General features: G+C 38.3%; 1 protein-coding gene and 1 long non-coding RNA gene across 6 annotated transcripts in view; one reads left to right on the forward strand and one right to left on the reverse strand.

Annotated features, from left to right (window-relative positions):
* LOC117018454 (uncharacterized) overlaps positions 1-14,506 on the reverse strand; it is a 28,387-nt gene extending 13,881 nt beyond the window's left edge. Inside the window, exons 1-3 of one of the 2 annotated variants that reach the window (XR_004422233.1) lie at positions 13,969-14,506; positions 11,199-11,339; positions 2,899-6,546 (exon numbers count right to left, since the gene is read on the reverse strand). This is a non-coding gene — a long non-coding RNA (uncharacterized LOC117018454). Of the gene's footprint in view, positions 1-2,898; positions 6,547-11,198; positions 11,340-13,968 lie in introns of those variants that run through there. The other variant, XR_004422234.1, reaches the window with a different exon arrangement.
* The window catches only part of MIA3 (MIA SH3 domain ER export factor 3), a 44,341-nt gene that overhangs the window by 11,354 nt on the left and 7,338 nt on the right, over positions 1-25,649 (forward strand). For 2 of the 4 annotated variants that reach the window (XM_033099375.1, XM_033099376.1), the window contains exons 5-24: positions 1,451-1,612; positions 2,746-2,888; positions 16,105-16,236; positions 18,433-18,454; positions 19,182-19,270; positions 19,520-19,597; positions 19,681-19,791; positions 20,776-20,847; positions 21,027-21,131; positions 21,827-21,949; positions 22,046-22,157; positions 22,989-23,044; positions 23,129-23,219; positions 23,377-23,515; positions 23,849-23,950; positions 24,611-24,671; positions 24,782-24,817; positions 24,899-24,966; positions 25,090-25,190; positions 25,346-25,483. In XM_033099375.1, coding sequence (XP_032955266.1) covers positions 1,451-1,612; positions 2,746-2,888; positions 16,105-16,236; positions 18,433-18,454; positions 19,182-19,270; positions 19,520-19,597; positions 19,681-19,791; positions 20,776-20,847; positions 21,027-21,131; positions 21,827-21,949; positions 22,046-22,157; positions 22,989-23,044; positions 23,129-23,219; positions 23,377-23,515; positions 23,849-23,950; positions 24,611-24,671; positions 24,782-24,817; positions 24,899-24,966; positions 25,090-25,190; positions 25,346-25,483 — 1,941 coding nt within the window. Of the gene's footprint in view, positions 1-1,450; positions 1,613-2,745; positions 2,889-14,664; positions 14,946-16,104; positions 16,237-18,432; positions 18,455-19,181; positions 19,271-19,519; positions 19,598-19,680; positions 19,792-20,775; positions 20,848-21,026; positions 21,132-21,826; positions 21,950-22,045; positions 22,158-22,988; positions 23,045-23,128; positions 23,220-23,376; positions 23,516-23,848; positions 23,951-24,610; positions 24,672-24,781; positions 24,818-24,898; positions 24,967-25,089; positions 25,191-25,345; positions 25,484-25,649 lie in introns of those variants that run through there. The other 2 variants (XM_033099373.1, XM_033099374.1) reach the window with 1 other exon arrangement.

Here is a 25,649-nt window from a genome sequence, read left to right on the forward strand (position 1 = left end):
GGCCTTGTGGAGTTGGGCTGGAGAGGCAGGTGGGGGGTCGGGGGCTTGCTGAAGCACCTCATACCTTATTTGTAGAGCACTGTCCACAGTTTACAGCGTGTCTAAAGGCAAGAGGCAGCCCCGTGACGTCCACGTCACCCTGCCTGCCTTCTTTGAGGCATGGATGAGGATGTCTTAACCTTGTTTTCTCCTTAGGACAGTTGAGAGTTGGTAGCATTTTCAAAAGGAAACCTTCTAAAAAGATAAGGATATAAACAAGAATGATGTACGTCGTGCATCGTGGCCCTGCTAACAAAGTATTAAGTTCCGTGTACAGTTACGAAAGGGCTTGTTTTGAACCCAGTTTTTCTTAACTGCAGTTGGACCAAGGACTGACTGGCCTAACTTTGAAATCAGTGCCTTGCCTGAGATTCTGCATCCTCCCCCGCCCCCCACTTTCCTCTCCCATGCATGTCATGTTCTTTCCTGCCTCTTTGGAGCAGTCACCAAAGGCAGTTACGTTCTGCTGAGCCCTGGGGTTCTTGCATTCAGGTTAATCAAGCATTGACCCAGGCTGCAGAGCGTTCTAACACAGCCCTTGACACAGACGCCATTCAGCCAATAGTGATTGAATTGACCCTGAACCATATCTTAACCTCAGCTGGTTCCTCGCGCCGTGCTCTTTTCTCCGTCCCCATGCTTTTCACACCAAGGTATTTGAACTGAGGGTATGTGGTAGAGTACCAGGCGGACGTCAAGCCATAGGATAAAAGTATCTTCCAAGAGTGCCAATTTGTCCTGAGATTTTGGAGAGGGGACCATCTTTGCATTTCATCAAAGCAGATATAGTTTGGATTTGAATGTAAAACTCGAATTTTCAGGGTAAATTATGAGGTCTCAAAAAAATTCATCTTTGTTGTTCATCTCATTGGGCTGTGCCCCGAGCCTCTTAGGGACGGAAACGGGTTCTCTCTTTTTGACTCTTAGAGGTACTTTGAAAATATCTGAAGGGCACATCAGCTGCCTTTGTATGTAATGCCCTTCTCTGTGCTACCTCTGTGAGACAAGCATGTTTGTTTATAAAAGAGCATGTTATTTCTGTGTAGAAGAGATGTTTCATATTTTTGCTCTTGACTGGGATACTCTTTTCTACATTTATCTGTGTGGGCATATGTTGGTTTGCCAAGGGAAGTTAGGTTATTGAGATCCTTACCGTAAATATATTTACTTATGAAATATTTTGGAATAAGGGTTTCTTTGTAATTTTTAAAATGTAGATTAGCCATCTGTGCAGTGAGATAAAAGCAACTGAAACTCTTATTTGCCTGGCCAGCTGTGCTCCATGGGCTGCCAGCACACAGAGCACACTGGTGAGGTGCCCTGGAGTTGTGTGATGGGGGAGTGAGTGACAGTAGCTGAAGGGGGAGTATCAGCAAGCTTTGCCAGCCCAATGCCTTCTTCTGCCCTGTAGAGATACAACCACCACTGGAAGAACATTTCCCACAAGACAACACAGAAGACCTTAAAATGCAGATTCCTGAGGAGTCCAGCCACTTGGAACAACTCATGACTAGTGACACGGGTGGCTTAGAAGTGTCAGAGAAGCCAAATACTGAAAAAGAGGTAGACCCAGGTAAAGTTTGCTAATGTTTCTCTATGAAATGGAGGCATATCATAGAGAAGATCTAGGAGATGTGTCATTTAAGGTAGGAAATAGAGGAAAGACTCATACAGTAGGAACAAGTTTCAAAAATAAGAAATCCCAGAACTAACAGAGAAAAGCAGGGGTTACTGCAGATGGAGATCAATCATAGGAAACAGGCCCGAGACTAATTAACCTACACACCAGTGACTGGCTAGCATCAGCTTATACAAATAATTGTAGTCTAAAATATTCTTCTTAAAAAGCTGTATGCTCTAAAATTGTAGTTTTCAACCAGACCAACAGCATCAGAAACTCTCAGGGTAGAAACCAGCAATCTGTTTATCAAGCCCCCCAGGAAATTTTGATCTCGTCAAAGTTAAAGTTTGAGAAACATTGCCCTAAAACTCACAAATTCTGTGTGTGACCCGCCCGCCCCATAGCATACCATGTAGCTCGGGAAGGGGTCCTTTATGTTGAGGTATCATTATACTGTATGATTACAGGAAACAGTACAGAACTCGGCAGTGTGGAATGGTCCAGTGTAGACGACACTAGTGAACAGTATTTTAATCACAGAGCACAGTGAACATCCGATGGGAGAGCAGCTCATTTCATCTGAATTGAGAAAGTTGTTTTCAAAATACAACCCCAATAATGGTGTCAACAACTTTGTTTTTTTGTGTAGCTCACTCACTTTACCCGTAAACCAGAAAAACAGCTGATTGTTATTTTGTCTATCCAAAATGGTCACATGACCTCATACTGTTTTTGTGTTTTTAAAGGTTATGGTCTAGAAGCATAGGTAGTACTTTACCCTGTGATACCGCAAGGCTTGGCAGCCCTGGGCTGGTCTCTCTACCCCGTCTCAAAGTATAGGAGAAGTCCCAGAAGGGAGAGGACAAGGGGTAGAGTGTGCTGGAGATAATGCTAATTTTATAGTTGAAGGGTATGATGGCTCCAATAGGGAGTCTGAATATTTTTCTCTATGTAATTGTCTTTAAGAGAACTACATATCCAGGCATAGCGACTAATATTTTGTGGGAAGTCAATAAATATTTTAAATGAAGAGAAACAATTCTTATTCTAAAGCATAAAATACTCGTCTTCCCTCTCAATTTTAGGGATAATTACAACTGAAAGCACTCCTGTCACTGCTTTTGGAACAAAGCAACCAGAAACAAATGCTCAAGAGCCAGCAAGTGTCACACCTTTGGAACATGCAGTTATTTTAATATATTCATTCATGTTTTATTTAACTAAGACGGTAAGTTTGATATATATTTTTTCCAGATAGAATGTTGATGATTACAGTTTTTAAGTTGATTTTGAGCATGAGGTGAAGAACTTAAAATGTCTTTATGAAAATGACTCCTGATCCTTTGAAGGCAGCCTCTGAAACAGCCACAGGTGCATGACTGATGGGTTCTCAGTTCAGTTCAGCACCTGAAGTGGATCTGCTGCATGCCAGAGCTGTGCCAGAACACCTATAAAACGTGGTTTTTCCCCTCCAGGACCTTTCAGTCTAGCAAGGAGCTTAAAGACATTCACATGAAACATAGTATCATATGGGCAGAAAGAGAAGTATTTACCTGATGGTAGAATGATGTGGAATATACTGACTCCTTGTGGTGGAAGGATGGTCAGAGAAGGTCAGAAGTGAGCTGACACGTGTTTTAAGCAGAGCTGAAGGACCAATGGGAGTTTGATGTGTAGTTTGTTGTTGAATAGAAGGGCTGGGGGGAGGGAGACGGCAGCACACAGTCAGACAGAAGAAACGACACGTTCAGAGATGGAGGCATAAAGAAAAGGTTACCTGAGGAAGCCAGGGAAGCGTTGGTGTTGAAGTGCAGAGTAGGAGGGAGATGGGCAAATGTGAAGAAGTTGTAAATCATGGTAAGTACATGAGATTGTTTGGGACAGGGATCTTTTGAAGGTTTTCGGCAGGAACAAGGTATCATCAGATTTGTTTCTTAGAAAGAGTCACTATGGCAGAATATTTATTCAGATTTATCTTTTTAAAGGGAGTCATGGTGCAAAAGAGACCTATAATCTGTCTCGAAGCTTATCTAGGCTTTTTAGGATTTAGCTCCCCCTTGTGGTTGTTGAAATTGGACGTTTTTCTTGGTAAATTAGAGAATGAGTAGGCTTTCAGAAGTTGCAGGCTAAGCTGCCCTTGGAGCTACAGAGAAAGTATCCTCCGCAACAAAAATATTTTTCTCTAGGTTATTTCAAGACTTGTATATGAAAGAGGGTTATTTTTCGTTCCGTAAAAATGCATGGGTTTTGAGCCAGGATGATCTGGTTTTAAATCCCAGCTACATCATTTAGAAGCTTGAGCAAATCACTAAACTTCAAACCTGTTTCTTCATCTTTAAAATGCAGATAATACCTACTCCAATTGTTGCAACAATTAAATGAGTTGATAATGTAAAGTGTCTAGTGCAATGCCGGGCATTTTGTAGGCTCTCATCCCCTGCCTACTTCTCATTCGGATGGTCAGAGGGCAGTATAAAGACATCGAATACCTGGGGAAATCAGGGGAAAGGCCACCAGGATGGGAAACATGGAGGAAAACCAAACCATTTTTCAGTTTTCTCCATGGTCATGGTGGTGGTAGCCACCCAGGTGAAGGTGTGTATGACCTGTGCGGTTAGAATAAAGAAATTTTCAGTGATTAAGGGAGTCTCAGAATTTGAATTTGATTATCATAATGCATCATCATCACTTCAAACAATTAAGAGCCTCCATACGTAGGAGGAATTCTTTATTCATTTTATTTGCAGATATGCGCAGAGCCTGGTTCTAGCCTGGGTTGGGGGACACAGATGTGGTACAGGATACAGTCTATGCTTGGGGGATGATGGGAGAAGATACCACATGAACATCAAGAGAAGGGGGTGCAATGTTACAAAGTAACATTGATTTGAAAGGTATTGTTAAGAAAGCATTTTGAAGACTCAATACAGAGTATTGTGCTAGGATGAAAAAATTCTAGAAGGTATAAAGCATAATTATGATTTTTGAATGGCTTAAGAAAAGGTCACATCCAATACATATTAAAATTGGGAAAATGGAAAATATGTGAAATAGTTTTTGTGAAGTAGGAATAAATAGTATAGATAATTATTTAATAGGACTGGGGAGTAAGGGGTGCTGACTTGATTGGGAAAACTGTACAGAAGTCAGATTCATAGATCAATGGTTAATGGAAGCTTCTGGTTGGAAGATACCTTAGAGGGCAGTTAGTCCAACTTTTCTCTAACTGCAGTCATTTCCTCTCCTACAACTTCGACAAGTAGTTATGAAGCCTAGGCATCAACAATTCCTAGTGTGAGCCACACGCCTTACAAGGCTACACGTTGCTGTCTTAGCTAGTGCAATTCTTACATTGACTCCAAATTTTCCTCCATATGATGTCTTCTAATTTCTTTTCTACATAGTAGTCCTTTAAATAGTTGATGCTTTAATTTGTTTAAGTGTTGTATCACAGAAAATTTCAAACATACGAAATCAGAGAGAATAAGAAAATGAATCCATGGGCCCATCACCCACCTTAACAGTAATTACCTAGTATCACCCAATATTTGGCAGGTTCAAAATTCCCTCCCCTCCTTTTAAAAATTGTTCTTGTTCAAATCAGGATCCTGTTGAGATCCAGATGTTATAATAGATTGATGTATGTCTTAAATCAACTTTAATCAGATATAAATTACATACAATAAAATGTATCCATTTTAGGAATACAGCTCAGTGAGTTTTAAATATATAGAGTAGTCCCCTCCTATCCACAGTTTTGCTTTCTGTAGTTTCAGTTACCTGAGGTCAACTGTGGTCCAAAAATAGTAAATGAAAAATTACAGAAATAAACAATTCATAAGTTTTAAATTGAGCATCGTTCTAAGTAGCTTGATGAAATCTTGTACCATCCCGTCCAGGATGTGAATCATCCCTTTGTCCAGAATATCCACATATGTAGTTTGAATAATTTCTTCTAGTCTGTGTCCTGATTTTTCAATTTCTTAACATTGTCTTTTGAAGAGCAAATTTTTAATTTTGATGAACACCATTTTATTAATTTTTACTTTTATGGTTAGTGCCTTTTGTTTCCTGCCTAATGAATCTAAGCAGGTCCAACAATGCAAATATTTTCTCATGTTTTCTTCTAGAAGTTTTATAGTTATACCTTTCATTGTTTAGGTCTGTGTTCCATTGTGAGTTAATTTTTGTGACCAGTGTCATGTTTTATTGTTTTCCTTGTATGAATATCCAGTTGTCTCTGTAGCATTTCTTTCCCCTTCGAGTTACCTTGGCATTTTGAGTTGACCGTATATGTGTGTCTCTTTCTGGACTCCGTTCTGTTTCATTGATCTGTACTTCCTAAAGATAATACTACACTTCTTTGTTGGTTAGTGTAGCTTTACAGTAAGTCTTGCAATCAGGTAGTTCTTTTGTGAAATTATTTTGTGTATTTCAGTACCTTTCATTTCCATATAAATTTTAGAATCAGTTCATCAATTTCTACAAAAATTCTTGCTGAGATTTTGATTGTTATGTTGAATCTATATATGTAGATGAGTTTGAAAAGAATTGACATCAACAAATATTAAGGCTTCTAATCCAAAAACTAAGTTCATCTCTACATTCATTTAGATCTTCTTTAATTTCTCACAACAGTGTTTTGCAGCTTTCAGTGTACAGGTTTCATGCATATTTTGTTTACATGTGCCAGTATATTTCATGGTTTTTGATCTTGTAAATGGTACCCTTTTTACATTTCATTTACAATTGTTTTTGCTAATATATAGAAATACAACTGATTTTTGTATATTGACCTTGCATCTTGCCACCTTATTAAATTTACTTATTAGCTCTGGGGCGGGGGTTGTAGATTTCGTAGGATTCTGTGTAGATGATCATGTCATCTATGAATAAACACATTTTTAAAAATCAGGTTAAAGCATAATCACATCTAGTAAACTTCACCCTTTGTGTAGAGCTCAATGAGTTTTCACATTTCTTTAAATTTTTTTGTGTCTCCCTCCTCTTGCCTCTCATTCTGGGACTCTATACATATGTTAGATCACTTTATCTCGTTGCACAGGTCATTGAGCCAGTGTTGTTGTTGTTTTTCAGCCTTTTTATGTCTTTTTTTTATTATTATTTGGGTAAGGGGAACAGGACTTTATTGGGGAACAGTGTGTACTTCCAGGCCTTTTTTCCAAGTCAAGTTGTTGTCCTTTCAATCTTAGTTGTGGAAGGTGCCGTTCAGCTTCAAGTTGTTGTCCTTTCAGTCTTAGTTGTGGAGGGCACCGCTCAGCTCTAGGTCCAGTTGCCATTTTCTAGTTGCAGGGGGCACAGCCCACCATCCCTTGCGGGAGTCGAAACCGGCAACCTTGTGGTTGAGAGGACGTACTCCAACCAACTGAGCCATCCGGGAGGCAGCTCAGCTCAAGGTGTGGTGTTCAGTCTTAGTTGCAGGGGGTGCTGCCCACCGTCCCTTGCAGTACTCGAGGAATCGAACTGGCAACCTTGTGGTTGAGAGCCCACTGCCCCATGTGGGAATCGAACTGGCAGCCTTCGGAGTTAGGAGCACGGAGCTCTAACCGCCTGAGCCACGGGGCCGGCCCCTGTCTTTTTTAAATTTATTTTTTATATTAGTTTCAGGTGTACAAAACAATATAATGATTAGACATTTACACCCCTCACAAAGTGATAACCCTACCCCAAGTCTGCTACCTCTCTGACATTGTATATAGCTGTTAAAATACCACTGACTATATTCCCTATGCTGTACTTTACATCCCGTGACTATATATATATTTAATTATAGTTGACATTCAATATAATTGTACTTCAGCTTCAGGTGTACAGTGCAGTGGTCAGGCATCTACACAAGCTATGAAGTAATCCCCCCGATAAGTCCAGTACCCATCTGACACTCTACATAATCTTTACAACATTATTGATTATATTCCCTATACTGTATTTCAGTCTTTTTATGACTTTGCTTCAGTTCAGGTAGTTCCTGTTGCTGTCTTCAAATTCATTGATCCAATCTGCTGTTGAGCCCACCAAGGGAATTTTTCATTTCTGATTTTTTATTTTTCAGCTCTAAAAGTTTCACTTGGTCCTATTTTATATATTCCATTTCTCTCCTCAGTATGGTGGTCACCGTTTCAGTTTTTTAAAAATTCCTAAGTATATTTTAAAATAATTCTTTTAAAGCCCTTGTAAGCTAATTAATTCTGTTGTAATTTCTTGATCTGTTTTTATAGATTGATTTATCTTCTAGTTATGGGATACATTTTCCCTGCTTTTTTGCATGTCTAGTGATTTTTTTTTTTTTTTTTGATGCTAGACACTGAATGTTATGTTGTTGAGTGCCAGGATTTTTAATGGCCTCCTTTAAAAAGTTTGTTTTAGCCTGTTAAGTTACATGTGGAATAGTTTGATCTTTCTAGTCTTATTTTTAAGATTTGTTAGCGAGGTGTATATGTAGTCTTTAGAGCGAGTGTAGCCCTACGATTAAGGTGTGATTCTCCTGAGGTCTACTGAATACTACATTCAGTAGGTGAGTTCACTCTGAGTAGCTGGAATACAAATGTCTTCCAGGCATGTGTTAACTCGGAATTGTTAGCTTCCAGCTTCCTCACAGTTGTTCTTTCTGTCTGTAGTTATTTGCCCATCCTCGAGAAATTTTACCTTACCAGGTGCTGCTTTCAATTCAGTCCAAGATTGAAGGAAAACCCCTGGCTGATTTCTGGAACTCTTTTTTTTCCCTGTAGCTCTCATCTTTCTGGTACTTTTTCCTACATATTTCAGGTACCTCAGTCTCCCTGAACTCTGATCCCTGCCTCCTCAGTGAGATCGGTGTGCTCTTCTTGGGTTCTCCCTCCCTTTACTGAGGTCTAGAAAGTGCCTCCAGGTAGAAAGCTGGATGATTATCAGGCTCACTTCATTTGTTTCCCTTCTCTCGGTGGTCAAGGTTGTGTTGTTCTCTAGACGAGAACAGTTTTCTCATATATTTTGTGCAGTTTTCTAGTAACTTTCAGTGGGAGGGGCAACTATCAGACCAGTTAACTGTCTATAGATTTCTCCTTTTGTTTGTTGTTGGTGCACTGTATTCACTGAAGAAACAGGTTTCTTTGGCTTCTAGGGGGTATTATGGTCTGGATTTTGCTAATTACATCCCCCTGGTATAACTGAATGTTTCTCTGGTTCTTCGTATTTCTTGGGAATTGGTAGTCAGAGTCAGATTTAATTTTGTTTGGCAAGCATACTTAATAGTATCTAATGTTGAGATGCCCCTCTTTTTTTGATATTACTCGTCATGGGTGATGTTGAGTAGATCTGTCAGTATAGGCTGCAAAATGATGATAGCCTGATTATATTGTTCCTGCTTCATTTAAAGGGTGGGATTCTTCTACAAAGAGAATCTTATAATCAGTTATTCTTTACACTAAGGTTTGGTTTGTGCAGTTAAGGCAATATAAATCTTTGATTCTTTCCATTTAAATAATTTTCAAAATAATGAGTTGTTTTCCTGGCATTATCCAAAGATGCCTGAAGGGTTTGTGTGTTTGTGTGTGTGTGTGTGTGTTTCTTCTCTTTTCTAAGAGTCCCTATGATGTCATGGATTTTAAAATATTTCATGTGTTTCAATCCACTGTAGTTATTATTCTTATCGATGCTCAATTTCTCTCATTTTTGACTTGTGGAACCCTCTTTAGCTTGGCTCTTGGGCTCTTTTGACCCCACCTAGTGGTGACTGATACCTTCCTTGCTTTCTAGTGTTGACAAGATGTTCCAAGCTCATTTTGTACATTTCCAGCCCCAGATCTTAAAGGAACTATTTCTCTAAGGAATGGTTCTTTTTAATGGGAAATTATATTTAGAGACTACATTCTGGATACTGAGATTGCTTATTGCTTTTGAGTTCGCCATCATTTCTAGGCCTTCTCAGAGGACAAAGCTAGGAAATACATAGAGATTTTTTTTTTTTTTTTGGTGAATATTATCATGATGCCATGTGGATACTCACAATAAAAATTCAGGGTGCTAGAGGGATTTTACTTAACCTCGTCTACCTTACATTTGTATTTTCTATCTCCAATGTTGGAAATACCAGTTTTCAGTGACATCAGCATAATTATTTATTTATCTTATTTTACAATATTCACACAAGTGTTAAAAATACCAATATCAACACTACCACCAACATGGTATTGAAAATATTTTAAAGAGGTTTTGCAGTTCTTTTTGTCCTTACCTTCTATCTCTCTAGGGCATGCATGAAAGAATCTTTTCTGTTGTCCTGCCACGAATTTGATACAGTTTGTTTCATTTTTGCTTTCCATTTTTAGGGATTGCACTTAGAGACTTTTTTAAATTTTATAATTAACATAGTTACAAGATCCAAAGTCAATTTGTAAAACAAGTTCTATTTAGAGAAGTCTCGCTTTTGTCCCAGTTCTATCCAACCTATTGTTATCTTCCTCTATAGGTAATTTGTAAAATTAATTTCATTATCTATCTTATCATTTAAAAAATAAGCAAGCGATATCTACATCCAGCCAAGATATATTTATAGGTACCTGCTTTATCCTCCTAACTGAAACAACTAAAAAGAAAAAAAGCAGACAAAGTAAATGAAACAAGTCTTTACGACCCTGGGCATCAGGTAACAAAGGGCAGTGATTCCTGGAAGTTAGGGAACAAATTCTGTAAACCCTGCAATTACCCCAGCCTACTGCACTGAGAGAGTAAGTACCCAGGATCCTAAGATGAGGAGGTGGAGCTGAGAGTCCAGGGAAAGAAAGGTAGCTAGAGTTCACAGGGCAGAGAACCCAGAGGAGAGAGCTACACGGAGAGAGAACTCTGGAGATCTGTGAACAGTCCCCTTTGAGTATTCATCAAAGTATTGATCAGCACCTGAGTGTGACAAAACTCCTCAAGGTCAGAGAAACCATCTAAGTGATTTCAGGCAACAGTTCCTGACACAAGGCCAAAAATAGCACCTGAAAATTCTACAGAAATTGAATACTCAGGGTCTTGCTTGAGACTAAATGCTGCTCACGTCTTGCCTAACAAATCTTAAAAGCAAAATTCAAAAGAATCAGGCTATTTTCCAGTAATTTACCTGCATCCTAGAACAAAGCTCAAGAATGTCTGTTATAGTAATCAAAGTTCTTGAGAAACAGAACCAATAGGACATACACAGGCATACCTCAGAGATATCACAGGTCTGGTTTCAGAGCATCGCAATAAAGCGAGTATCACAATAAAGTGAGTCACATGAATTTTTGGTTTCTCATTGCATATAAGTTATGTTTACACTATCCTTTAGTCTATTAAGTGTGCAACAACATTTTGTCTAAGAAAACAATGTACATATCTTAATTAAAAAATACTTTATTGCTAAAAAATGCTGTCATATGACCTTTAAACAAGTCATAATCATTTGTTGGGGGAGGGTATTACCTTGATTTTGATGAAAATGCAATTATCTATGAAGCACAATAAATTGAGGTATGCCTGTATATAGGAAGAGGTTTATTATAAGAAATTGACATACATACGCATGGTGGATGAGAAGTCTCACAATCTGCTGTCTGTAATCTGGAGACCTAGGAAAGCTGGTGTGTAATTCAGGCAGAGTCCAAAACCCTGTAACCAGGGGAGCCGATGATGTAGATTCTGGTCTGGGTCTGAAGACCTGGGAACCAGGAATACCAAAGGTAAAAGACATTTAATGTCCCAGCTCAAGCAATCAGGCAGGAAGGGGTGAATTCCTTCTTTTGTATTTTGTTCTATCCAGGCCCTCAATGGCTTGGATGGTGCCCACCCACCTTGGGGAATGCACTCTACAGAGTCCATCAATTCAAATGCTAATCTCATCTGGAAACACTCTCTCAGACACACCCAAAAATAAGGTTTAATATGGGCCCCCCAGAACTAGTCAATTTGACATATAAAATTAACCATCACATTTGTTCATAATGTATGGCATCCAATCAAAGATTACCAGGCTTGTAGAGGCAAGAAAATATAACTCATGATGAGTAGAAAAACCAACCAATCAAAACCAATCAAGAACTACCAGAGATGTTAGATAGGCAAGGGTATTAAAACAGTTATTACCATATTTCAGATGTTAAGTTACGTAGAGACATGAAAAATATTTTTAAAAAAGATTTGGATCAGACTTCTAGATATGAAAATTACAGTGCCAGAGATGATAAACATACTGGGATGGATTAATGCTAGCCTAGACATTGTAGATAAAAAAATTAGTGAACTTGAAGAAATAGCAATAGGAGCTATCCAAAATGAAACACAAGAAAAAAGACTCAAGAAAAATGAACTGACACCAGCGAGCTGTGAGACACTTTCAAGCAGCCTAATAAGTGTGTAACAGGCGTCCCTAGAGGAGAGGGTAGAAGGTATTCGGAAAAGTATTTGAAGAAATAATGGCTTGAAAATTTTCCAAAATTTATGAAAACTATAGACCCACAGATTGACAAAGTTCAGTGAAATCTAGGCCTAAGAAACATGAAGAAAACTACACCAGGGCATATCATAATCAAATTATGCGAAGTAAATGATAAAGAGCAATCTTAAAAGCAGTCAGAGAAAAAAGATGTTATATATAGAGAGGAATTAAGATAAGGTTGACATCAGATTTCTTGTCAGAAACCAGACATAGGAAAATACAATAGAATATATCCACACAAATGAAATGCTACTCAGCAATAAAAAGGAATGACCTATTGATATATGCAGAAACATAGATGAATCTCAAGTTATGCTAAGTGAGAGAAGCCAGAGAAAACAGAATACGTGGTGTATTATTCCATAAATTTAAAACTTTAGGAAATTCAAACTGTTATGACAAAAACTCTGCTTGGGCGGCAAGGAGATGTGGCAAGTGGCAGGAGGTGGGATTACCAAGGGGATGAACAGACTTGGAGATGAAGGATATGTTCATTACCTTGAATGTGATGATGGAACACAGATGTATTCATATGTCAAAACTTAGAATGTGCACTTTAAAGATGTGTTGATTCCATATTTTACCTCAAAGCCGTTAAAAATATATATTCATCTCTCCTTACTTTCTTAGATAATAGTATTTTAAACATTTTCCACCCCTCCTTTTAAACAACAACAAAAAAAACATCCTGGAAACCATACCTTTGTAGTATATAGAATTATCTGATTTCTTTTTTTCTGGTTTCGTAGTATACACTTTAGTATATTCAACAACTTTTCTATCGATGGACATTTTGATTATTTCCAGTCTTTTGTTATAAATAATGTTGGAATAACATAGTTTTGTGCATATATCTTTTCAACATTTGTTGTTGCATCCCCTGTGTCTTTGAGAGAGATATTTAGAAGTGGGATTGTTGCATCAGTAGGTGAATACACAAGTCATTTTGGGAGATGTTGCCAAATTCCCATTTATAGGGGTTGTCTCATTTCATATTATGGTCAGTATCGTATGAGAGTACCCATTTCCCTTACATTCTCTCACCAACAGAATATGTTGTCAAATGTTTAGATCTTGCCAATGTAAGTGAGAAATAGTATCTCAGTGCAGATTTAATTTGTATTTCTTTTATTATGAGTGAGGCAGAGCATGTTCCCTTGTTTGTCAGCTATTGCTGTTTTTCTGAAGACTGTCTATTCATTTCTCAGCCCATTTTTCTATAGGTTCGCTGGCTGTTTTCTTCTCTATTTGAAATAATTCAGTGTATTTTAGGAATATTAACCCTTTGTTTATATATGTTACAAGTATTTTTTCTCAGGTTATCATTGTCCAACTTAGCCTATTTTGCATTTTTTTCTTTCTTTTTGCGTGCAGGAGTTGTACAAGTTTATTTCTAAGTAATCAAGTTTACAAATCTTTCCCTTTGGATTTTGAGACATATGCCCACTCATAATACATCAAGAAATTCACCCATATTTTTTCTAGTACTTGTTTCATTTTTACATTCAGATTTCTGGTCCATTTAGAATTTATCCTTATGACCAGTGAGAAAAAGATCATTTTATCGTTTTCCATATGGCTAGGCCAACACCACTTATTAGAAAGTCTTTCTCCCCAACTGACTTTTATCGTATCCCAGACTTCCAATGCCATAGGGTCTGTTTCTGGATTTTCTATTCTGTTCCATGATATGTCTGTATTCTTGGACCAGTTCCATACTTTTGTAATTAGAGCCTGCCTTCACCTCCCCTCCCACCCGCCACCTCCATTCTTCTTATTTTCAGGATTTCCCAGCTTGTTCTTGCTTTATTGTTCTTCTGAATTGATTTTATATTCAACTTCAAAGACATACCTTTAAAGATCTGCAAAAAATTGTTTTTTTCTCCAGGTTAATGTCCCCGTTTCTTCAACTTTTAGAACGTGATTTCCAGACTATTCATAATCCTCGTCCCTTTCCACGGGTCCCGTAACCATCAAATGTGGGGCCCAGAGCTGAACCCACTGGCATCGGCGTGGTAATGGCATGATTCCTGTGGAATATGGCTCTTTAAAGGGGCATCGGCAAGCACGTGAGACAGTATGAGCTTCTGGAGGGGAAGGGAAAGAGTGAACGGGAGACTGGAGATACAGGGAAGGAAGGCCTCGCCCAGGAAGGCTGCCCAGTCAGAGCGGTGGTCCTTCCGACGGAGCGGGAGAAAATTCTCGAACTCTCCCGTCTGGGCATTTAGGACAGGTGTCTGGTGTCTCAGCACGCAGTGACAAAGGGTCCAGCTCTGGGCAGGCATGAGTGGTCTGCCTCTCTTCCCGTCCCCGCCCAGACTTGTAGCTCCGGAGCCTCCTCACAAACCGCGTTTTCTCTCCCACTTCCTGAGGCAGGTGGGCCTCTTTCCTCCCCGCCTCCCTATACTTGGTATCTTCCGCGCAGGTCCGTTGGCTCTTCCCCCCCGCCTCGCTTGACCATTGGTTTCTTCCGCCGTGGCCCCACCCACTGCGGGCCCGGCCTCCGTCGGCACGTTTGCGTTCGCCCGGGGGCAGGGTCTGTTGACGTGTCTTGCTGGAGGCGTAGGGCGTAAAGTGCTCGCAGCTGGGAAGGCGAAGTTCACTCCCAGTACCCGCCCCTCGAGCTGGGTCCTTCCCGAAGGAGGAAACGGTGACTACGGAGGGGCTCCGGTGCCGTGCCACGGGGAAGCGTCGCCTCCGCTTAGCTGCCCCCACACAATGGACTCAGTACCTGCTACTGTGCCTTCTGTGAGCGCTTCCCCGGGGGACCAGGAGCTTCTGGGACCCCTGTCGGTGCTCTACGCAGCCCTCATAGCCAAGCTCCTGGAGGTGACGGACCCCATCCCCGGGGAGGGTCCCCAGCTCTTGCTGGCGGGTGGATGAGTTCTGAGCGGAGTGGGTGCACTGACGGACGGGGCGTGGAAGCAGTGGTGTGTGTCAGGCCCCATACTGGCAGGACATTGCAGTGCCGTTTAAGGGGGCCAATGGGAGTGCATTTGAGAAGGTTTCGTCACCTGTTCATTTTTTATTGAGCACTTACGATGTAGCAGGCACTGTTACTTTCTGGTATGCGACCACGGTAACAGCGATCATCACGTCCCCACGGGTCCTTTTCCAATGAGCCCCTGCGCTGGTGGGGCATGGGGCCAGTCTGACAGTTGTGTATCTGGAGAGGACCGTGAACATCGTGCTAGAAGCAGGCAGGTGTTTAATGTTGTCTTCGAGGAAGCATTTCAGATGAAGGCTTTGCATTTTATAGGTGACAGATTCAGTGCAGTCTACACCAGTTATCAGCTGTATGAACTTACTCAGCATTTGTCTTGATGGGGCCAGCTGATAGTTATTTGTGTATCTATAGAGGGCAGTGAAAAGAGTGTAGAAGCGGGCAAGTGTTTAATGCACTGTCTTCGAGGAAGCATTTAAAATTAAGGCATTGTGTTTTATAGATAACAGATTCAGAGCAGTCTACACCAGTTATCAGCCATATGAACTCACTCAGCATTTGTCTATGTAAGATGAGAATTAAGATTTAAAATCTTAAAGGAAAATTCTATTATTTGTGTTATTTATTATCATTTTGGTTTTATTTGCAGCCATAAAAGTTGATTACTTCTGTAGTGTTTCCATTTTTTGATTTATGTATCTTTTTTTAAGTCATAATCAACAAAGAGAAAATTCTGTATGACCCAGGGGATTCTAGCCATATGTTACACAACATGATGTCATAAGAGCTATTGCAAATTGGAAATATATGTGCAACTTAAAGACATTTAGATTCATAATGTTTAAAGACACTTCGCAAGCCAAACAAGAAATGTGAGGCTGCCAGTATCCTATCTTTATTGAAGCAGAGGAAGCTATTGAAGATTTTTGAGGGAGTAGTTAATCTGATGGAGGTTGATTTAGAATTTCTGTGGATAATTCTTTGTGACTGCTTTCTTCTAAATTGATTTATGGTTTCCCATTATTTCTAATGTTTGTGTTTCAGCTAGTTGCTAGGTTGCCTGATGATGTTCAGCCTGGGCCTGATTTTTATGGACTGCCATGGAAGCCTGTACTTATCACCACCTTCTTGGGAATTGTTTCGTTTGCCATTTTCTTCTGGAGAACCATCCTTGTTGTGAGTAAATTAAATTAACTTATACTTGACTCATAAATACAAGAGATATTTTGTAATCCCTTTGTTTCTTTTTCAGTGACTAACATGAACACGAATTAATGTATACTAATCTAAGCACATCCTTTCATTTAGTGCAAAACCATGTCTAGTAATCGATGCTAAAGAAATGACCAATTATGCGTTAAAGACCTTTATGAGAGCATGCAATGGAACAGTATTTATTAGAGTGAAAACTTGGTACAACCCAAATGTAAGGGAAAATTATTGTACATCCATATAATGGAATATTAGGCAACTCTTCAAATTTATGTATTTCAAAGACATTGGGGCACAGAAAATGCTCACAATTTAATATTAAGTTGGAAAAAAACAGAAACCAAGACTTTAAAGTGTAGATAAACTGTGTATTATATAAACATATGTATACACACAGAAAAAAATTATGCAAGGAAATACAACAAAATGGTAAAAGTACTTACATCTAGGAGATGACGTAATTTCAGGGTTTTTTTATACATGTTTCACAGATTTTCTAATTTTTATCATGTGCTATTCTGCTCGGAAAATACCTTTTGGTTTGGAAATACAGGTTATATAGTATCCAAAGACACACTGTTAAAATCTTTCTTCCTCAGAGTCTTTTTCTGTGCGGAATTTGTCTTTTATGCTTATCTATGTATGTATACTCATACATATTCATATTTATAATTATGATTTACCGTTTTACAGTTACCCAACATAATTGGGGAAAAATTATTCTGTGTAAGTGAACTTTGCAGATGAAAAGCTTTCAGTTTCAGTTGCCACTTAACAGTTCAAGTGGCCAAAGCATTGAATGCATATCTTTCTAAAATTGAGTATTCTTTTTCTGATTTCCTAATTTTATCAGACACATCATTGTTAGTGAGCTTCCTCTCCTTGCACAAGTGATTGTAAACTCACTTTAAAAAGGGTCTTTTGCCTGGCTTCCTCTAACCTTATGGGGTTTTTCCTCAGATGAAAGAGAAGGGAGAATAGAAAGGCTGAATGGAATGGGAAAAGATGAAAATGTTTTCTATTGCCCATTCTGTTTCTCCCATCTTAAAAACCCTGACACTTGTTTACATTTTCACAAGGTAATGCAGGCTGCATGTCCTAGCTGGTGCTTCTCAGCCTCAGCATTTGACTTTTGGAACCTTGGTCCCTAGTGTCAGTTGCCTGCTTCTTGTTTCTTCCTGCTTTTTCCTGCCTGTTGATTTGGGTGAAAGGAGGGCAAAGGAAGCTTACTCTCTCATTAGCAAAGCTGTGTCATTAGAGAAATAGTCATTTTTTGCCATGTTGGAACTCTGAATGAATTTTCCTGTAATGGCATTAGTATAAATGGTGTTAGATACTGTAATACTATTGAGAGATGTGGATGATTTGTGGACTGATCTGAGTATTTCATCACTATTTATAACATTTGAAAGGAAAATAAGTCCTGAGTTACAAAGGCATTAATTTTTAAATTAAATGCTGCTTAGATTTTATTATCCTATAATTAAGTGCTGTCTTTAGGAAATGATTTAGATGTTTGCTGTCATTTTTTTTTGTTGTTGCTTGTGCATTTTCCTCTAGCAGTCTCCTTTCTTTTTCAGATTTATGATCACTATTTTTAGGGGGTTAGGAAAATCAGATGATTTAGCTTACTAGATTTCTAAATTCAGCCAATAGTCAACTTTGAATAGGATTTCTAAGGTGTTTTCCAATGAGAGAAAGAGGCACATCTTAGTACAAATATTGTGCCTTTAATTTTGTTTCCTTAGAGTCTTTTTGAACAATCATTGTTTTTAGACTTCATTCTGGCTATTCATGGTTGTCAAATGAGTCCTTGGGTAAATGAAGCACTAGTATATTTAATATGAAAATATCCATTTCTATTATTAAAGTTAGGTGTTTATTTAATAAGATTGGTGTTCATTCAATAGATATATAAATGTATCTTTTATTGCAAAATGAGACATTTATCTTAGTCCTTTTATCTATCAGAAACTATGAAGTGTCACTACCAATTACATTTGAAATCCTTTTTAACCTTTTATTTTTTTAATCATATGGATCATTAGGCTAAACCTACTGTTATTAAATGTTCATGTAGTTACGATTTAATTGTTATGTTAACAATTGCAATATTTCTATTAATAAAATATGTTGACATCAAATTTCTCTCTCTTTTAGGTAAAGAATAGAGCGTACCAAGGTAAATATTTAGGCTTATTTTGTTATTTGTACTGTTCCTTCATTACTGGTGTTTGATAGGAGTTTTACAAACTAGTGGATACAGTGACATCTGATGACTGATTGACTTATTATTAACTCCTAAACATTTTACTAATCCTAATTTGCAAGCTTGGATGACAGAAAAAATGGTGATGCTACCAATTGAGATAGGAGATGAGGTGAAACAAACCGGGAGTAGGAAGATGACGATCAGTCTAAATTGGGGCAGATTGACTTTACATGTCGATACAATGCAAATCTGTTACACATGAACAGTGTTCCACTGCTGATGGTTTCATCAATATAGTATCTACTTATTTAAGTAGATAATTTGAGTACTAAGAGATGTAAATCAATATGCTCATATTTTGTTTCTCTTTGCAAATGACTTGTATTTGAAATGATCACATTTTCTGAGAAGAAAAGTGCTTCATGAAGGGGGAAGGATATGGAGCTAAAATAGTTTCAATATTTATAGTTTAAATATTTCCTATCTTTGAAATAAATTGAAATTGGAATCTCATTGAAATAAGGGTGATTACATTTTTCTTAAATTTTAATATTTTTACATTTTTACTACTCTTCACTACAGATTAGAAGTTCTTTTCCCTCATAGAGCCAGATAAGATGTTTTTGCTGCTAATACATTGGGTAATTCAGTTTTACTTAGTGATCAGAACAATATTCTGGATTTCCCCTCTTTTTAGTCACTGAACAGCAAATTTCTGAGAAGTTGAAGAATATCACGAAAGAAAATGCAGAACTTGTACGAAAATTGTCAGATTATGAACAGAAGGTATAATTGTTCTTTTAGTTTTTTTCTCCCCATGGTTCCAACTTTAATTATTTCCTCCTCTCTTAAAGCTGCTTATGCCATGTTTAAATCACATTTTAAAATTCTATTATTCTCTACAAACCATCCAAATCTGAAGCAATCAGAATATCTGTAAAGTACTGCTTTCTTTTCTAGGTGGTCACTACTTGGAGATGTTTGATAGCAATATAACTTATATTTCTGTATTCTGAATGATTTTATTTTATGCAGATCAAGGAATCAAAGAAACATGTTCAGGAAACCAAGAAACAAAATATGATTCTCTCTGATGAAGCAATTAAATTTAAGGTAAAGATCCCTTTTCTTTTTGAGATTCTAAAAACAAAAGAAAAATAATTAGTAATTATTAATCTTGATATCTTTTTCTGTAGGATAAAATCAAGAAACTTGAAGAAACTAATGAAAGTCTGAATGATACAGCTAAAAGTCTGCGTGTTATGTTAGACTCAGAGAGAGAACAGAATTCCCAGAATCAGGAGTTGGTAAGAGTTTTGCTGCTAAGTGTTATGTAATTTGGATTGCAAACTGTTTTTCTTCCTATTTTGTACATTGGGTGAGTTGAACTCTGCATTTTCCCATGCTGAAACTAGGAATCAGGGAAGTTGAACCTACTTCTGTCCATTTTTAAGGGATTTTAAATGCTAATACCACAAGTTACTGTTTTTGTGGTCCTAGGAAGTATTTTTGTCCTCAGCCTTCTGTAATTTTCATATTGCTTGACTCAATCCTCCAAAACATGCAGAGCAACTAAAAAACTGTAGCCCAGTCAAACAGTTCTAGTACTTTGTTTTGTTTTGCATGGTTCTTTTTTCAAATAAACTTTTAATATTAGAACAGTTTTAGAATTACATAAAAGTTGCAACGATAGTAGCAAGGGTTCCCGCATATCCCGCACCCAGTTACGTTGATCACCTAGCTGAAGCTTCTCCACAGAAAAGTTCCCCTTTCCCACCCTTTGCATACTATACTTTGGAAGGAAGTTACCGTGCAGAGCCTACAGTTAAAGCATAAAGAGTGCTCCAACTCCTAGATGCAGCATCTTAAATTGTTTGGAAGCCTTCTGTATGTGAAACCTGCCTATTCTCCCTCAAAGTCCAACCATTTTTAGTTCAGACAAGAGAATTTTCAAAGTGACCTTAGGGATTTTCTCTATCACTAGGAAAAACCATTTATTTGAACTGGTTTACTTGAAAGTTGTTTTCATTTTCTTTTCTTTCACGTTTGTCTGATCATCTACATTCGCTCATAGCCAGGAAGGTTGTGGGTGGCATGAAATATTTTCTTCTTTCCTCATCTCTTTACATTCTTGACTTTTCTCCTAGGCTAAAACTGGATCACCTCTTTTTACTTGATATGTAGGGGATGGCTCTGGCATATTTTTGTTAATGTTTCCTGTTTTTAACATATATCCCAATGTTTCTACTGAAATCCTAATATATTTTTTGTATTCTTTTCCCACGTGGCAGATAATAGAAAACAAGAAATCTTTAGAGAAGTTAAAGGATGTTATTGCAATGAATTCCTCAGAGCTTTCGGAGGTAAAGCTGCTTACAATTGCTGCAAGATATTAATATGATGTCTTAGTTTTATTGAGGAGCAAACATTTGATGTGTGCTGAAATATGCAAAAATCGAAAATCTGTATCATGTCCTATTGGACATGAAAGTGTAACTTTTTTCTTTGCAATTAATTCACTAATAGGAGTGTTCTGCATTAGGTTCAAATTGCCCTTAATGAAGCCAGACTTAGTGAAGAGAAGGTGAAGTCTGAATGCCATCGGGTTCAAGAAGAAAATGCTAGGCTTAAGAAGAAGAAAGAGCAGGTAAAGAAAAGTTAACATCCGAGATGATGTAAACCCGACAAACAAGTATCATTACCTCTTGAATGTCTTTTCTAAGATCTATTTTTAAGGAAATGAAATATGTATGCAGGATTCTCTTCTCAGATATGCAGAGTTTAAACTATGCTCCCAAAATTGAGTACGTTGTGTACATTCTGCATCTGTTCGGGATTTTCCATTCTTCTGTATGATTTATCATCAGAATATTTAGTCTTTGTCTTATTAAGCACCAACCACTTATTAACTTGAATAGCCTCAAGGGGGTGATGGATTTGCTTTGTAGACCAAAGAATTAGGTACTTACAACCCTCCTTTGAGCAGTTACTGCTTTACTGACCAAGGGATGGTTATATGATCTGGAATCTGGACTTAGGAGACAGTGAGAGGTGCCCTTCTGGTCCTCTGGAAATGAGTTATTTAGATTGGCTGTGAGTTTCTGAAGGATACAATGGACTGGATTTACTTCCTTGAAAGTGCTTCTGGCTCCAACCTTCAGAACTATAGTGAGAACAGATTCTCACTATAGTTCTGAAGGTTGGAGCCACTCTCTCACTTAACCAAGGCCCGTAATGACAGGCCAAATAGGGGCATGGCTCCCTACTTCCCTGTCTCATTTACAGGGTCCTGATGTCTCTAGTGCAAAAGCCTTTGGAGATTCATGTGTTTGAACTTTTCAGTTGCAGCAGGAAATCAAAGACTGGAGCAAATCACATGCTGAGCTCAGTGAACAAATCAAATCATTTGAGAAGTCCCAGAAAGATATGGAAGTCGCTCTTACTAACAAAGATGATAATATTAATGTAAGTTCATTCTCTTGAATACATGCTTAATTCTCATGCAGCCTGCTGAATTGAAATTGAGAGGTTCTTTCTAATATCCTTTTGCTTCTTTTCTAGGCTTTGACTAATTGCATCACACAATTGAATCGGTTAGATTGTGAATCTGAATCTGAGGGTCAAAATAAAGGAGGAAATGAGTCAGATGAATTAGCAAACGGGGAAGTGGGAGGTAAGACCAGTTTCAGGGAGACCTCTTTTTGCCTTCCTGTTTTTAATTAAGTGCACTGATGCTCCTTTCTGGCTGCCTTGTAGACACACATCGTGGATTTGTACATAACGTCTGTGCCCGGGGCAGAGGTGGTTGCTGGGCTGTGCTGTAGCAGTGGGCACACAGTGAACACTGACCTTACTTTTCCATCCCATTAGAACTAGATGTGTGCAGTGGATGGAGCTCCAGCAGCTTTAGTTGTGTCTTAACCTCTTAAGTACTAAACACTATTCAGTAGAAACTTGGTTCTCAGCTTCATGGAGCTGACATTTGAATTAAAGGCTCACCATCTCTGCAGCTGTGGTTTTAAGGCCCCACACCAATTTTAAGAGTAGCGAGGTGGTGGGAGCCATAAACTAACTAGGGTCCTGAGAGCGGAGGCTAATGCGTAGCAGTGTGTCCTGCTGAGGGAAATGTTTTTAAGACAGTTTCCCAAGTTGGATGTTGCTTGCACAGGGGGTGTTTAAAACCACACCCGATAGCAGACTCAGGGAGAACAGAGGGGTGAGTCTTTCTAAATGAGATACATGACCAGCTGGAGGTAGATCTGAGAGAGGGAAGCTTTCCCTCACGTCGCCCTCCTGACTCAGGAACAGCACGGGTAACATTTTTATTGTACATTCACTTTTTGCAATTCTCTTTTAAAAGTCAAGTAGCCTAATCAGTTCTATTGGTTAATTCATTTTTTATTTTGAATGTTTGAAAATGGTAATTGTTTAGTTTGGGGGAAATCAAGAAAATATGGTTAAAAAGCAAGGGAGGAAAAAGCAATGAAAACTTTTTGTTTTTTAGGTGACCAGAGTGAGAAGATGAAAAATCAAATTAAGCAGATGATGGACGTTTCTCGGGTATAGTCCTTTCCTAGAATACCATCCGTGCCTGTGATTCTTATTATGCCTCATTTTAAGAATTCTATCTTCTGCACTTTGTAGACACAAACGGCAATATCGGTAGTTGAAGAGGATCTAAAACTTTTACAATTTAAGCTAAGAGCGTCAATGTCCACCAAGTGTAACCTAGAAGGTAGGTGGCCAAATACTGGGAAGAGACAGAATTGCATTGGGGAGAGACACAGTGGCTTCCCGTTGTCATGTTTTTCACCCCTCTTCACACCATCCCCTTAGCAAGTTCTCCAGTCCTTGTGTACACAGACAAATCTCAGATGTTTTCCTGTTTACAGACCAAATAAACAAATTAGAAGATGATCGCAAATCACTACAGTCTGCCAAAGCTGGACTGGAAGATGAATGCAAAACCCTACGGCAGAAAGTAGAGATTCTGAATGAACTCTATCAGCAGAAAGAGATGGCTTTGCAAAAGTAAGATTTTCATGGTTCGTTGTTAACAATATTGTTATTTAACTAAATGAGTGTATGACTATACATCATTTTATCTCTGTTTGAAAGATTATTTCCAGTTTTTCCATCTACAGTTAGTATAGAGTGGCCTTTTTTCCTTTCTACCTCACTTCCCATAACTGGCATTTTTCTCTCCCTTCTAACCAGAAATTGTTGCCTGTAATTTATTTCGGGGGGAGTGGTTTACTCGTACTGACAGTTATTGCTGTGGAACTGAACATATGAATAGAGGCATTCAGACAGATTGCTGGGAAGAAAGAAACACTTTCACTTTACACTTGATTTTTATCTTAGGAAGTTGAGTCAAGAAGAGTATGAGCGGCAAGAAAGAGAGCAGCGGCTGTCAGCTGCAGATGAAAAGGCGGTTTTGGCGGCAGAGGAAGTAAAAACTTACAAGTGAGTTAAGCTTTTATAGCAGGTGTCAGCGACTGATACAACAACTGATGGCTTTTTTTAACACCATTTTTACAATGTATAGAACAAAATAGCACAGGAGCATAAATAGTCAAAGAACATGAATACATTCAATTCACATGAGAAAAAATGAATTTTAAGTTAACAAAGGAAAAAATTTTTAACAAAAATTTCCTTACTCCCAAGACTATAGGGGAACTTGGTTCATGCCAACAGTTCTGGGTGGTTTTATGTGGTGGAGTCATCCTTTTAGGAAGGACATTTGCTATATGGTGTATCAAAAACCATTAAAATGATTGTGCCATTGATGGACCCAGTAGTCACAGCTCTGGGAAATTTTTTATGGATATAATTAAAGGAAGAAAAAGCTTTACAGAGGAAGTATTCATAACAGGAATATTTGAGAACATATTGAAGGACAGTTAATTATTATGTTTCAACTCAGCATCTCCATTAAATAATAAATAAGGAAGTTAGGTAGTATTGATCATGTTGTATTCTTATTGTAACCATGTAAAATATGTTTTTATATGTATGGATAAAGTCTGTAGGGTATATAGTTAGAATAAAAGGGACATGGTGAGATTGTTTAAAATGTTATTCAGTTGTGCTTTAATTGATAAAAGCAAGTGAAATTCTTAGGCGGAGAATTGAAGAAATGGAGGAAGAATTACAGAAAACAGAGCGCGCATTTAAAAACCAGGTAATAATACTGTCTTATGGCAGCCGAATTCTTTGGTGTCTAATAGAGACTATTTAATGGCTGTTACAATGAATCCCTAAACATAGTTTTTGATGTGTTGCATTTTTCAGATTGCTACTCATGAGAAGAAAGCTCATGATAACTGGGTAAGACTTTTTTTTTCCTTTCCTTTATTTTGTGCATAATCCACCACAACTGAATTTGGATTTTTTTTTTTCCTCCAATAGCTCAAAGCTCGTGCTGCAGAAAGAGCTATAGCTGAAGAGAAAAGGGAAGCTGCCAATTTGAGACACAAGTATGTGATTTTGATACCTATTTTATCAGTGTATTGTAGAGTGTTTTAAAACTATGCTGTAAATATTTAAAATAATTGATTTTTCTATTTCACATTTAAGTCCATTCTTTCTCCGTATTCAAGGTTATTGGAATTAACCCAAAAGATGGCAATGCGACAAGAAGAACCTGTGATCGTAAAACCAATGCCAGGAAGACCCAACACTCAAAACCCTCCACGAAGAGGTGGGGAGCACTTTTAAATGGCAGCAATCTATTTTTTGGTGCACAATGTATATAGATTACTTTTCATTTCTGTGTGTCATAATTACGATGCCCTAGCACTTATTAAGTGAAAAAACGGTTGCCTTGAGGTAGTAACAGTGGACTGTCGTCTTCAGGTCCCCTGAGCCAGAACGGCTCTTTTGGCCCCTCGCCTGTGAGTGGTGGAGAGTGCTCCCCTCCGCTGACAGCAGAGGCACCCGGGAGACCGCTCTCTGCTACGCTCCATCGAAGAGAGGTGCCTAGAAATGAATGTGGTGAGCGTCTACGTGTTACCTTGCAGGAAACTGTTTCGAGAGTTTTCTCCCCTTTCATGTGAGGATTTGAATGCAAACATTTTAGAATTTGGGTCTGTCCAACAGAAAAAAAAAAAAGTCTGAATTTTTCTTGAATATTTTAAATAGTCTACTGAAAGAGCTAATT

The sequence above is a fragment of the Rhinolophus ferrumequinum genome, chromosome 27 (genome assembly GCF_004115265.2).
Source record: "Rhinolophus ferrumequinum isolate MPI-CBG mRhiFer1 chromosome 27, mRhiFer1_v1.p, whole genome shotgun sequence".
NCBI classification, from domain to species: domain Eukaryota; kingdom Metazoa; phylum Chordata; class Mammalia; order Chiroptera; family Rhinolophidae; genus Rhinolophus; species Rhinolophus ferrumequinum.